We start from the raw sequence: 15,401 nt of genomic DNA, 5'->3' as shown, positions 1-15,401 counted from the left end.
ACTTTAAAGAATCTGATATGATCACATGAGTTTCCAGTCTAACGCTAGATTATAAAATATTAATAAACTGCACATTCAGCTATATCTAATCTTAAAATTATGTGCACAGAGCTAATACCGTTAGTTGAAAAAAATTTTTTAAATCATAAACTATTTTCACTCAGACTCGCATCATGCAAATTATAATTTCTTTGGCTCAATATCATTCTCTTCAGTACACAGCACAGCTAAAAAAACACATCAAAAGCTGTTTTAAAAAAAAATCTTATTCGAGATTCACAGATAAGGAGAGAAAATTTCCTATCTGATGCATTCTTCCCTCTCATTCACTACCAGAGTGACTACTCGAAAGTTTTTAAACTTTCCTGCGTTTGACTTTAGAAAATTGTATAAAATTCCTCTAGATCGGTTTCTCATGAGGCCAAATTCCTATTTGGTAACTCTAATCACATATATATAACAAAAAATTCAGTTCATATTTTCAACGTACTTTTTTCATAAGAAAGTACGAAACTCAAATAGATATATAATTCTCACAAAAATATTTCATGTGTAAATTAATTTTTTTTTCTTTTGAAAATCTACTAAATTTTCTTTTTTAGCTCAAGGTACTTGAGTAGTCAAGAGTAAATGTTGAAGTGAATTCAGAATTATCATTCAATCGCAAACCAAACGCAATTATTCACATTAAACGAATAATCTCTTCACTTTGACTAAATATAAAAATGATTAAGTTTGTATATAAACTCTTGCGACCTAGTCAACCTTACTAGAAAATAGTAGAGAAAAGAAAAGAAAAAAAGACTCGAGATTCGGGGGAAAAAGTATCTTGAGATTTTCTAAATAAAAACGTAGACTATTGCATCTATCCACCAGAGTTCTAGTTGAGATTTCTATTCAATCCTGAGTTTAAAATAAGTCGTTGAACGTTGGTGCGTCGTCGTTGTGACTTTGACACTGACATCGATCTTTCCTGACTTAAAAATTGATTTCTTATTGTCTAGACAGTCTCTAGAGTTTTAAATTTCTCCATAAATTGAGATCAAAAAGCCAAAGTCAATCATCGTGTTCCTCTTTCGCAGCCATAAATAGTTTCTGGACTGCGTGAGTTATTTTAACTAAAAAAAAATCACAATTAATTAATATTTACGGATACAAAATTAAACATATATTTTTACATGTCGAAAAGAAGAAAAAATCTTTTATATGAAATCGGGGGGGGGGGGGGGGGGGGGGGGGGGGTGTCTATTCTACTTGGAAAAATTGGGATTTGTCGGGGAATTTTTATATATACGGAAAAACCTGACAATGTCAGGAATTGTTTTTAAGTGGGGAATGGGGGATAAGCGCACTTGCAAAAAATTTTGTTTTGTTTATTTGTTGTAAAATATTTTTAAAATATTGTGTCAAAATTTTAAGTCAATCGGAGCAGAACTCTTGAAGTTCTAGATTTAAAGCCGACCCTCCTCATAGGCCGCAGATGTGCTTGAAAACTACTGAACCGATCCTTCTAAAAATGGTAAACTTTTTCTATACATAAAAATCCTCCCTCCAACGATATTTTTATTAACATTTTTTTATATTAACGTTATTTTTTACTTAAAAAATGACGAAGTTTTTCGTACAAAATCGCATATTTTACTTAAAATCATTACAAAAATAAAAAAAAAATTCCTAAAAATAATCGTTGGGGTGGCTATCGTTGGGCCTATTTTGCATGTTTTTGGATTTCCGATAAATCTACGTTTCTACACAAAAATGACTAATTATTTTTAAAATAATAATTTGCAACATGCAAAACATTTAAATACATTTACTTCAACCAGATCTCTTTAAAAAATGCATAAAAAAAGCGTTTTTTCTCATGCATTATCCCCCATTGCCCCCTTAAGACAGGGAAGTTTTTTCGAGGGCGCTTAATTTTTTGTAATTTGCAATATAAAAATGGATAAAACTGGTTCTTGAATTGCAGAATTAGCTTTATATTACTGTATTCAACTCTTCTGTTAAAAGTTCGGTTTTTTTTCGTTTGAAACTAATTTTTTTTACTGAAAATGTAACAATTCTATTTTTTATTGAAAACTGATCGTTTTTAGTTCAAAATTCACGTATTTTGCTGAAAATTAGTTTCTTTTTCTTTTTTAAAATCTTCTTTGTTTAAAATTCATCTTTTTGCTTTGAAAATTACACATTTTTTTGTAATTTTATCTCTCTTTCCGTTCAAAATTCATCTTTTTTAGATTAAAAATTTATTTACTTGGCTGAAAGTTAAAAATTATTGTTAAAAATTAATTTTTCTGTTTGAATATTCATTATCTAACTTGAAAATCCATCCCTCTTGTTGGAAAATGAGCTATTTTGTTTTAATTCTATTTTTCTTTACCTAAAAATTAATGTCTTTTTACTAAAAATTTAACTATTTCAGTCGAAAGTTGGACTATTTTTTAAAAAACTTTTTTCTTTTTTTTTAAATGTTTTTGAAATATTCCCGATGAATATTCCAACATTTTAACTCAAATTTCATCTCGGTTGAACATTATGTTTTTTAGTAGAAAATTCGTATTTTTTAATAGAAAGTTCGTATTTTTAGATTAAAATTGAGCTATTCCAGTTTGAGAATCATTATTTTAGTTGGAAATTTATGACTTTCATTGTAAATGTAACTATATTTTTGAAAATCACCTTTTTAAAAATTTTTTATAACTGACAAATGTAACTAACTATTCCAAATGTATAATTCATCATTTTAGTTAAAAATCTAACTTTACATTTTTTGTTTAACACTGTATCTTTTTCAGTTAAAAATTCATCTTTCTAGGTAGAAATTAATATTTTTGGTTCAAAATGAGATTTAAGGTTGAAAAGTCAACCTATACCAATAAAAGATTGATAATTTTAATTAAAATTTACCTTTTTGGTTAAAAATTTAAGCAATCTGGTTAAATATTCATCAATTTATTTGAAAATTCATCACATTGAATGAAAAATAATTTGTTTTAATTGAAAAATAACTATTATATTTGAGAGTGAACACTGATCTTTTTTATAGCGAAATTCAACTATCTGGTTGAAAATGTGTCTTTTAGTTGAAAATTTATATCTTTTTGGTTTAAAATTCGTCTATTCCAGTTGAAATTTCATCATTTTAGTTGAAAATTCATCACTTTGTTTTAAATTGAACCGATACAGTTAAAGATTTATCACTTTGATTGAAAATTATTTTTTTAAACTTAAAATTAAACAATTCTATTTTTGGTTAACTGATCTTTTTTAGTTAACAATTTAACTACTTAGGTAAAAATTGACGATTTTTAGCTCAAAATTCGAACATTTAATGGAGAATTCATGTATTTTATTAACAAATCGTTTTATTTGTTGAAAATTCAACTGCTTGTTTAAAAATTCACATATGTTCTTGAAAATACAATATTTTTACTTGAAAAGTTAAGAGAATTATTTATTTTTCAGTTATTATTTATTTAGTAATTCATAAGAAGATGATAAAAATAAGAAGATCAAAGTATAAGGTAAAATATATTTGTTTTTCAATTATTATTAATGAATGTTAAATCATAGGTTTTTCTTTATACCCTACGGTCCACATAAATTTAAAAAAAAGTGAGCCATAAAACATTTTTTCAAACTCAAAATTGATTTTATTAGAAATTTCTTTCTTGATCCTTTACGTTTCGGTAAAATGTGTAGCTTTTTCAAAAGGCTTAAACTGAGTCATCGAAGTTTGAATTAATAAAAACATTGGAATAATGTCGTAGAGTGAAAATAAAAAAACGATGTCATTGAAAATTTTTCCAGCTAAAAATTCTTTTCTCATAAGTCTAATTTTAAAAACAATAAATATGGTTATAATAAAGTCTCAAACAATTAATGAGATTTTAATCAATTAAAACTAGATTTAAAAAAGAAAGGAAACTTTCTTGTAGGTTAAGAAGAACGAATAAAATTTATTATTTAAATTCATGCCTTCAGAGAAAAATGTAAGAAATGATTAATTATGTTTCTTGCATGATTTAATTATCAAATTATACCATGGTGCTAATCTATTTAAGAATACCTTTTAATTTAATTCGTCCAAGCTTTATAAGTTAAATTTATTAATTGAATCCTTGAGAACTGAAAAACATAATTTATATATAATTTTCTACCAACAAGAACGAATCTTCAACAAAATACATAAATTTTCAATTGAAAAAAATTAATTTCAAACCAAAGATAATAATGAAACATATTTAGGATTACAAAAAATACTCACTGTTAAGCTCCTCGAACTTGGCTGGTTTATTTTTCCAACAAACGCCAAACAAGTAGGCAGGAATACCTGATAAGGTAATAAGTGCACCCATTCCGACTTCGAAAGGTCGTTCGTAGCATGGAACGATCACGAGAAACGCGCAAATTACAACGAAGACTATAGGAACCCAGAGAGAAATCTGAGAACAAAATTAAAATTTAATCACATTCAATACTTGCAGGGCTCGAATCGAGCGAGTTTAAAAATTTTTTTAAAAATGTGACTAATTGACTTTTTTCAGTTAAAACATTTAAACCGAGAACATTAAAAATTGAATAACTTTTCATTAAACCTTCATGAGTAGACAATTTTTAATCACCGACGAAATTCTTCGAAATTGAAAAAAATTCTTCATTCAAATAAAAAAAAATTAATCAAATAATGAAGGAATTTAAGAATACGTTGTTCAAATTTGATTGTTAGATTCCAATTCTCGAATCGACTAGATGGCTTTAAAAATGTATTAGACGCATAAAATTAGAAAGAAAGTCACACGGAATTTCTAAAAAAGTCGGATAAATTCTTAAAGGTAATGAGAAACATCAGTATCAGACACTGAATGATTGAAAAAATATTTTTATTTGTTTAGGAATATGCAGTAAATAATTCCTATTGATTTACAAATATTTTTTGCACAATAAAAATAAATTTTAAAGTCGAAACGATTTTTAAACATGAATCATTCAGCTTGAAGGATTCTCAATTTGGGTTACAAATATTTCTTTCTGAACTGTTAAACTTGCCAAATTCAATTATTTTCAAATGAGAGAAGTTTATAGTTTACAATAATTTTGAACTTCAGAAAAACCTATTTTGAATATTTTAAATTGAAAATACTCCTCAAGAATTAAGGTCTTAAATTTGAGACTGTATAATATAATTTGAATTTGAAATGATTTATTTTTTAATTATTCAGACTTTAAAGCTCAAAATGCTCTCAAAGCAGCGGAAACAGCGTGATTTTTCACGAAAATATGCAAATAAATTCTTTTAAATAAAGTCAATGTAAATACAATATAGAATTCAATATGAAGCGCTTCGAAAACTGAAGATTTCAAATGGAAATATATTCTATTTTCAACAAACTAGTTGAATTTTCAAGCAAAAGTTGAGATCTTTGAACAAAAAGAGATGACTTTTTAACAAATTATTTTCAACAAAAATATAATTTTTAATGAAAAGGATCAATGTTCCACTTAATATTTAAATTTAAAAAAAAAAACAATAATTTTAAACCTAATAGTTGCATTTACAACCAAATAGTGAAACTTTCAATCAAAAGAAACGAATTTTCAAGAAGAATGTTATTTTTCAAACATTTTTGATCCAAAGAGATAGGCTTTCGATTAAAATAATTGAATGTTTAACCAAATGGTAGAATTTCCAAATAAAAGATTTTAAGTCTCAATCTAAAATATTTTCAACCAAATAGTTGAATTTACAAGCCAAAAGAACAACTGTTTTGGAAGACAAATTTTTTTCTTACAATAAGATAATTTTTTTATTTTAAAAATTGTTTCAAAATATTATATTAATAGTAATTAATTTAAATTTTCTTTCTGCAAAATCAAAATTTCAACAAGCAAATCATTTTCATCCGAAAATTTTTAACCAGAGTTGATTTTTCATGCCTAAAACACGATTTAAAAAAAAAAAGTTAAATTTTCAAAAAGAAGGTTAACATTCAATCAAAATATTTCAAATTCTTTTTAAATCATAATTTTCAATCAAATAGTTAAACTTTCAATCAAAAGAGACGCATTTTTAGAAAAGAGTTTTTTTTTTCAACGACAAAAGAGGAATTTGCAAAAAAAAAAAGAAAAGAAAAAAACTTTTTCACCAAAACAGTTCAATTTTCAATCCATTAGGAAAAATTTTCTTATCCGAAAAGATAAATGTTTAACAAAATCGCCTAATTTTCGACAACAAAAAAATCACTTTGTAACAAAATAGTTTAATTTTCAACAAAATACTTAAATTTTCAACCAAATATTCCAATTTTCAATCAAAAAGAATTATCTTTCAACCAAAAATAGCTGCATTTTCTAATTGGGTTCTATAAATTCAGTTTACATTCAAGCGAATTTTTGAGAAAAACGTCTATTGGTCTCATTCTTCAAAAAAGTTGCACGATCTAGTGTTTTCTTCTTTTTTTCTACGAATTTCAAAGTCTAATTTGAATGTTGGACTTTAAACAAGAATTAAAAGTTTAATTTCTTCTGAATTTAATTTCTCAAATTTTAATTTGAAATTAAACAATATACAAATTCTACAAAGCAATCAATACTTTAATAATTTATTAATTCAGATTATTAAACATAATTTGAATTTAAAATAGTTCGCAATTGCATAAAAAGTATTCAAATAAAAATAAACGAAATAATGAAAGAATTTTTTTCTCGAATTTGCAAGCATTTCAATTTAAAAAAAACTAGAGCTACAAAACTCTGCTAAATCAAAAAACTTTAAACTAAGAAAATTTAATAAAAGGCAAAACAACATGCAATTAATTTCAAAAATTAAGAAAAGTTCTAGAAGATGTGCTTTCGAAGTTTCTTATTTTTTGCGACTTTTCATGACTTTTTTTTTGTAATTTTATCCGACTTACTTATGCCCCTCTAGTCAAATTGAGCCTTGCACTTCGGTTTTCAAATTATAAATAAACTTTTATTAATTTACCTTGATTGGTCGAGCCATCTCCGGCCTTTTATACCTCATCCAAAGAATTCCAGCCACAGATAGCATGATGAAGAACGATTCGACAATGGTGCAATATGTGATAAGAACATCCAACTTATTCGTACAGAGCATAATCAGCGATAAGATGCACTGAAAAAAGAATTTAACATAAAATCTAAAAAAGTGCGATTTGGAAAAATGCTATTCATTCATTTCTGCTCATTTTCCGGTTTTCCCCGTTCAATTTTCTCAATTTTCCCGGTCAATTATTTAGATTCGTGACGTTCAATCTAAATATTCTTTAACACAATAGAGCAAAACACTGCAAAATAACTGAATTTAAAAAAAAGCTTCACTTTTCCACTAAAAATTGGTATAGTTAAACTTTCAGTTAAAAAAATTTACTTTTAAACCAAAAGGAAACGGATTTTTCTTAAAAAAGTTCAATTTTCAAATGAAATTGTCAACCTTCAAATGGAGTAATTATATTTTAAATCAAAGAGAGGAATTTTCAACTACAATCATGATCATTTAACTAGAGCATTCTAATTTAAACCAAAAGGATAAATTTTCAGGAAAAAAAAACATTACTTTTCTACCAAAAATACAAGTTTTCAACAAAATACATGAATTTTTAAACAAATAGTTGAATTTTAAACTAAAAATGATAGTAATTTTTAACCGAAAATGGAATAGTATCATTTTTAGTTCAAAAATCAATTTTAAAACAAAAATAAGAGTTTTCAACTAAAAGAATAAATTTTTACCTGAAATAGTTGAATTTTTAAACTAAAAAAAGATAAATTGTCAATCAAAACTTAAATAAGTAAATTTCAAGTTAACAAAATTAATGTTTAGCGAAACAGATGAATTTCCAAATACAAATATGGAATTTTCAATTGAAATGAGTTAAATTTGCAGTTAAAATATTACGTTTAACAAAGAAAACCAATAAAAAAAATTAACTTACAAAAAGAGCAATTTAAAAAACAGTTAAATTTTAAACCAGAAAGATGAATTTTTTAATTGTATAATAAATCTTTCAATAGAATAATTGGATTTTTGAACAAAAAGATTAATTTTCAAACGAAAAGCTTAATTTCCACTAAAAAAGACTATTTTTCAATTAAAATGTATAATTTTTGAATCAAATATTGAATAGTTAAATTTTTAGTTACAAAAATGAATGTTAAATCATAGTTTCAATGAAAATATTTAAGTTTCAATAAAAAATCTAATTTTCAACCGAAGAAAAAACAAAAAAATAAAATTAATAAAAAGGTTTAAAAAGACCGCAAAAGACTACTTTTCAACGGGAGCTAAATTTTCAGCTAAGATAAATTTTTCAGTCAAGAGAGTGAAAGAATTACATAAGAACTGTTGAACTTTCAAGCAAAAATATGAGTTTTTAACAAAATAGGATGAATTTTAAACCAAGAAAAGAATAGTCAAATTTTCATTTAAAAAAATTAATTAAAAAAAAAACAACAAAAAAACACTAATTTTCAAGTAAATAGTTAAATACGGTAATACAAAGATAATTTGGCAAATTAGAAATAATTGCTAATTAATTTTATATTGTAATTTTTAAAAACTTAGGCAATGAAATTAAAAAATTCGAACTGTAAGGCTAAAAATCTCTTCATTTAAGGTAATAAAAACTGAGCTACAAATAATTTTAAGCAATTCTAAGCCAAAAATATTAATAAATGAATGATTAAATTTTTGTTATAAACTGAACACTTCTTAAATCAAAAGTCAAGTTATTTTCATTTTAAATAGTTTAAAAATTCCTAAATATCGTAAAGAATTTATTTAAAAGTTTTGAAACATCTAAATGATGTTTCACACTTTTTTCAAATTCTAAATTATTTCAGAAAATTTGTCAGAACTTCTAAACATCTTCTAAAATGCTTCGAATTCTTAATCAAAATTTCCCTAATATTTTTGTTTAAATCCTGCAAAATATAAATGTTCTCTTAAAATTAATTTGTCAAAATAAAAAGTTTTCTGAATTTTCATAGAAACCTTGGAAAAATGTTTTTTATTACTTTGAAGCCTTTTACAATTCTTAAAAAGTTTCAAAATTTTCTGTTCGAAATCTGTAAAATTTATATTTTGTTTTAAATTAGACGGATTTTGCAGGTATACGTAGACACTTGCTTGAAATTATTTGAAATCATTTCAAATTTTTAATAAATTTTGAATCTTCTTAGACCTTCTAGATATCCCTTCAACTTAATCAAAAAATTTCTAGGAATAATAGGTGTTCAATGTTTATTATACATTAACATTCAACAATTTTACTTGTAAATTAAATTTGTTTAAATGGAACAATGAAAATTGAAACGTTTAAAGTTTAGTTTTGAACATTTGATTTATAATTACAGATTTTTTAAAACAGTCAAATATTTTTTAAATATTAAGCAATTGTTCTTTTTCCTAATCATAAAATTTTGATTTTCAAAATTTCAAATCTTAGACTAAAACAGTATTTCAAATTTGATAAAAGTCTTGACTTACGCATACATTATTTTGCATCTATTTTTAAATTAAAAATAATTTATAAACTTTCAGTCGGACCTTTAAATTTTGTTTAAATATATTGAGGCTTTCGAAATAAAACAGTTTCATTTTAAGCGTTATAACGTATATTCACAGTTGGTAACCTAAAATTATTTTTTTATCAAAAATTGTGATGTCAAATCCTTTAAATGAAAAGTGTACACACTCAAAAATTAAACTCTAAAACGGAAAACTTTGATGTGAAAGATATTCGAATTATGCATTATAAACTGAATAATATCATAATAGAAAAAGATATCGATCCAACTAAATATTTAAGAAACTGTTAAAATCAAACTTTAACCGATTTTTTTTCCAAATATTTGAAAAATTCCCGGTCAAAAAATAAATTCACTGTCATCTCGTATTCGAGTTTTTAATAATAATTTTACATTCCTTTTTATCTAATCCTCGAAACTAACTTTGATGATAATTCTGGATCTTACCATAAATACTAAAGCGGGCGTTGGCGTATATTTATTGACATTGATGTGACTTAGCATCGATGGAAAGTGTCCATTCCGAGCTCCCACAAAGCACATTCTCGAAGATGTCATGATATGAACGCTTAGGCCTCCAAAAGCCGAAACAGCCACCATTAGTGGTATCGTCCATGACATTACTCCAAGAATTTTATCTCCAAAAGACTAAAAATAGTAAATTATAACTTCATACATCATCCTGGATTTATATTTTAATCAGTGATGTAGTCGAAAAAACCTGACGCCGCACAGTGCTAAATATGGGGAAAAAATTCGAGCCACGTGACGATTTTAATCAAATAATAATTTTTTTTCTATTCTTCTATAAAAATGTTATATTTTATATTTCCAGTGAGAGAATTGTTACAACTACCAATATATATTTTTTATTTTTTTTATTTAATCAAAATCCTAACATGCTGGAATCATTCCGAGGATAGATGGAGTCCTGCGTTATTTTCGAACAATTGCCACTGATGTTAAGGCAATTCGTTTAATGGTTAGTTAAGAAAAATATATAGGTAGTTATAATAATTCTCTCACTGGAAATATTAAATATAACATTTTTAGAGAAAAGAAAAAAAAATTTATTATTTGATTAAAATCGTCATGTGGCTCTAATTTTTTCCCATATTTATCACTGTGAGCCGCCAGGATACTTTTTTCGCCAAGCCACTTTCTTGTCACACGGAAAATTTTTCTAGTAATGGGCCTTCCATAAACTACGACACCAAATTTAAACTTTTTTTATTTTTCCTCCTCTGAAAGTAACAAAGCTGTTGCCTAAAGACGGATTTTAATTTTTAAAATTCTTTTAAATAACAGTAATGTAGATAAAATATTGAATTAAATGCGAAACATTTTCAATTCCTAAGATTTCAACCTGAAATATATTGTATTTTAAACAAAATAGTTGAATTGTTAACCAAAAAAGTTTTTCTACCCAAAGAGATGAATTTTCACTACAAAAAAAGAAAATTTTTCCAAAAGAAATTAATTTTACCAAAAGGTAAAATTTTGAAGCCAAAAAGACGAAATTTTTCAAAAGAAGCTGAATTTTTAATATAAAAGTTACTTTTCAACCAAGAAAGTTAAATATTTAACCACAAAGGATGAATTTTCTATCATAAAAGAAGAATTTTCAATACAAAAGTTTTTCATCAGTTTGAATTTTTAGCACAAAAATATTCATTTTCAATAAAATGGTCAAATTAAAAAAAATATTTCAATTGAATCAAATCTTTGAATTTTCAAGTTAAGAGGGCAATTTTTTTGGGAAAAAATTGAATTTACATGAAGAAAGTTTATTGTCAATCAAGAAAAATTAATTTTCCACCATGAAAGATTAATTTTCAATAAAACAGTAAAGTTTTTAAGCTAAAAAGTCGAAGGTTTTAGAAGACAGTGAAATTTCAAATCGGAAAAGATGAATTTATAACCCAAAAAAAAAAATTTGAATCAAGAAAGATGATTCTTTGACAAGATAGTTAAAATATCAATAAAGTTGACCTTTGAAGAAGCAAGAATAACTTTCTGTCCAAAAAGACGGCTTTTTAATAAAATATATGAATTTCCAACCAAAAAGTTAAATTTTCACTGAACAAGATTAATTCTCTACGCAATAAGACGATTTTTCAAGAAAATATATGAATTTTCTACCAAATAATTGAATTTTCAACTTATCCAAAATATATGATAAAATTTTAACCAAACGTGGAATGGTTACATTTTAATTAAAAAAAAAGTTTTTAACAAAGTTGTTAAATTTTTAACCAACGAGATGAATTTTCGACCCAGAAGATAAATGTTCTACCAAAACATACGAATTTTCGACAAATTACATGTATTTTCAACAAAATTTGTTCATTTTAAAGCCAAAAAGCTGGAATTATCCACAAAAAAGTTGAATTTTCAATCCCAAAATATGATTTTGGAATGAACAAGTTGAATTATCTAAAAAATTCTTGAATTTTTAAGGCAAAAAATGAATTTTCTACAAAACGGTAGAATTTCTAAGATAAAAGTTTATTTAAAATCAAATAGCTGAATTTTTAAACTTTAATTATGATTCCTTAGTAAACAAATTTTTTTTACGAAGTTCGACTTTCAAAAAAAAAAAGATGTTTTTCTAACGAAGCATGTTGCAGTTGAAATTAAAACCAAATAATTGCATTTTTAACCAAAAAGTTAGAATTATAACTGAAGAAAATAAATTTTTAATCAAGAATTGAAAAATTTTTAATTTTCAGTTAAATAAAGTTATTTTCATTTTCAAGTAGTTGAACTTTTGACAAAGAAAAGTGTGGCATTTAAAAATACAGTTGCATTTTTAACAAAATAATTTAATTTTCAACCAAACAATAGAATTTTTAACCAAACGAGATTAATTCCGAACCAAGAATAATAATAATAGTAGTAATAATAATAATAGTAGCATTTTTAACTAAAAAAATGAACTTTTATCATTTTTTTTTATTTTCCAGATAAAAAGACCATTTTTTTTATAAGAAACTGAATTTTTCATTCAAAAAGGTCATTTTCAACCAAGAAAGATTACTTTTCCACCATGAAAGATTAATTTTCAACAAAAGAGTAAAGTTTTTAAGCTAAAAAAATTTATTTCAAACCAACATTAAATGATTTTTTATTAAAATAGTTCAGATCCAAAAAAGAAATGAACCTTCAACTAAAAAAATCTATTTAAAAAAAGTAGTTGAACTTTCGATGAAAAAAGATGTCTTTTTAACAATATAGTTGCATTTTCAACAAAATAATTCGATTTTCAACCAACTAATACAATTTATAACAAAACGAGATGAATTCTGAAACAAAAATATCACAGCAGCCTTTTAATTTAAAAAATTCAAATTTTACCGAAAAGTATTTGAATTTTCAAGACAAAGAGACCCATTTTTTAGGAGAAAATTGACCCTTTTTGGTTAAAAATGCAATTATTTGGTTGTAATTACAAATTTAAATTAAATAATTTCATTTTTAACCAAGACCGGTGACTTTTCTACCACGAAAGATTAATTTCCAAGAAAAGAGATCTTTTAGGCTAAAAAATATTTTCAACCAACATGAAACGATTTGTCATCAAATTAGTTCAGTTCCAATCAAAGAGAAGAACTTTGAATAAAAAAAAAGAATTTTTAACAAAGTAGTGGAATTTTTGATTAAAAAAAGGCTTTTTAACAATCGAGTTGTATTTTCAACAAAATAATACAGTTTTCAAACAAATAATGGAATTTTCAACCAAACGAGATGAATTCCGAAATAAAAATATAATAGCAGCCTTTTTAATTTAAAAAAAAAAATGAACATTAACACAAAAAAATAAAGTTGATTTTTCTTACTAGGTAAGAAAATCTTGTAAAAAATCGGAAAGTCTTAACTTCTCCCCCCCCCCTTGTTTCAATCTTAGTTTCTACCCCCCACAAAAAAAGCTGGTAACGTAGTTTATGGAAAGTACTGTGAGGACACTTTTTTTTAGGACTACACCAAATGTTTTAAGACTCAAACAGAACACTGGTGCGAATTCGCACCCGAAGTTTTTTCATTTTGTTCGCATTTACGCAAATACAGCTGCAGCGAATTATCTCCACATATATTAAATATATATGTTAAATATGTGTGATATATGCTATTTGTTTATTATATGTTCAATATATTAAATATTTAAAATGACCGTTGCAAACAAACCAATTCACACCAGTGTACCGTTTACGTATGCTCAGTTAGAGTGTACCGTTTGAGGATTAATTCAGATTTCACTTAAAAGCGTGAAGTTATTTATAGAGTAATTTAATTGCACTTTGTTGAGCGTACTTACAACAGCAATTGCATTGGATTGCAACATTTCATATGGCGATAATACAGCCAGATACGCTACGTTCGTTAATACGTAAACCAACGTTACAAGTGGCAGTGATATATAAATCGCACGTGGAAGATTTCTGCAATGAAAGAGCGTCAACATTTAATAAAAATAGATGCAATCCGTTATTGCTTCAATTTACGGATCCCCTAATGGCAATTCTTTCATCATTGAATGAATATCGAAACGCTGTTAGATTTCTTGTAAATGTTTTCTTTTATTGTTATTTAAAAAAATAAAAAAGAAGAACAGGGTGGCTGTTTAAATCAAAGAAAAAATTCCCGGTATTTCCTATTCGCAAAAGTCTGTCACGGTCGATAAAATTAAAAAATTGGTACTCTTAAAGCTTAAACTTTTTTATTTGAAATTTTTGAATTTTAAACTTTTAAAATTGAAGTTTAAAAATGTGTTATTTAAATGCTCAATAACTTTAACGTGTAAAATTCACCCTTTTGAAAATTTTCAATTGAACAGTATTAAATTAGATGTAGTTAAACTGCAAAATAATTTTTCTAAATCTTTATAAACTCTACAGTTAAAAGATACAGATTCAGTTAAAAAAAATTAATTCACGTTTTCATTTTCGGTGTTCTAAATTGTACAATAAATTCATACATTTGTAGATTTTCACATTCATACAATTTTAAGTCATTTTAAGCTGGAAAAATTGATAATTGAACAATTAACCATTTTTTTTTAACTGAAAACTTTTTAAATCAGAAGTTGAATCATTTTTAATTTGAGAAGCTTCAAATTAATAATTATTCCATTGTTATTATTTGTTTTCCTTTGAAATATTTAAAAATATTCTCTCAAAATAATTTTTAATTTTGGCAGGAATTACAATACATTGTTATTTATTATCTCAAAACCTTTCAAAAGATTTAAATGGCTTTATAACTGCAAAATTAAAAACATTGCGTAAAAAACTTCCAGAAGATTCTTTATTCACAATTATCAAAATCTTCTGAAACCTTTTTCAATATTCTCATAAAATTAAATTTTCAAAATAAGAAATCATTTTCAATTTTGCTAGGGATTTTAGAAAACTTATTTTATTCATATGAAACTCATCACAATTCTTTAAAAGCCTCCACAATTTTTGTTCGTAATATGCCAAAATCAACATTTTCTTTTAAATTATTTGAAATAATTTCAAGTTCTAAATTAATTTTGAATCTTTTAAATAGCTTCTAAATATTACGTCTACTTGATCGAATTTTTTTAAAAATAAGTAAGTATTCAATTATTATTTATACATTAAAAGTCAGCCATTACATTTCAAAATCTTGAAATAGCTTCAAAATTTTCAAAAATGTACATTTTGTTTTAAATTGTCGGAAGTAAAATTCAATTTTTTATTATTTTTGAGATTTTTTCAAAACTTATAAAGTTATCGGTAAGTATAATTTAAAACAATTTTAATTTTTTTAAATCCTAGATAATAAAAAAAATTCTTTGAAGTCTTGAAGATTTATTCTGGAAAATT

The 15,401-nt window shown here is 25.0% G+C and overlaps 1 protein-coding gene across 1 annotated transcript in view; it reads right to left on the bottom strand.

Annotated features, from left to right (window-relative positions):
* Positions 1-699: 699 nt before the first annotated feature.
* The window catches only part of LOC117171855 (Y+L amino acid transporter 2), a 35,938-nt gene continuing 21,236 nt past the window's right edge, over positions 700-15,401 (bottom strand). Inside the window, exons 7-11 of the mRNA XM_033359490.1 lie at positions 13,868-13,991; positions 10,000-10,200; positions 6,989-7,138; positions 4,271-4,448; positions 700-1,118 (exon numbers count right to left, since the gene is read on the bottom strand). Of these exons, the coding sequence (XP_033215381.1) occupies positions 1,057-1,118; positions 4,271-4,448; positions 6,989-7,138; positions 10,000-10,200; positions 13,868-13,991 (715 nt within the window). The 3' untranslated portion in view covers positions 700-1,056. The remainder of the gene's footprint in view (positions 1,119-4,270; positions 4,449-6,988; positions 7,139-9,999; positions 10,201-13,867; positions 13,992-15,401) is intronic.

This window comes from Belonocnema kinseyi, chromosome 4, assembly GCF_010883055.1.
Source record: "Belonocnema kinseyi isolate 2016_QV_RU_SX_M_011 chromosome 4, B_treatae_v1, whole genome shotgun sequence".
NCBI classification, from domain to species: Eukaryota; Metazoa; Arthropoda; class Insecta; order Hymenoptera; family Cynipidae; genus Belonocnema; species Belonocnema kinseyi.
The sequence above is the reverse complement of the archived record's forward strand: the minus strand, read 5'-3'. Positions and strand labels throughout refer to the sequence as shown.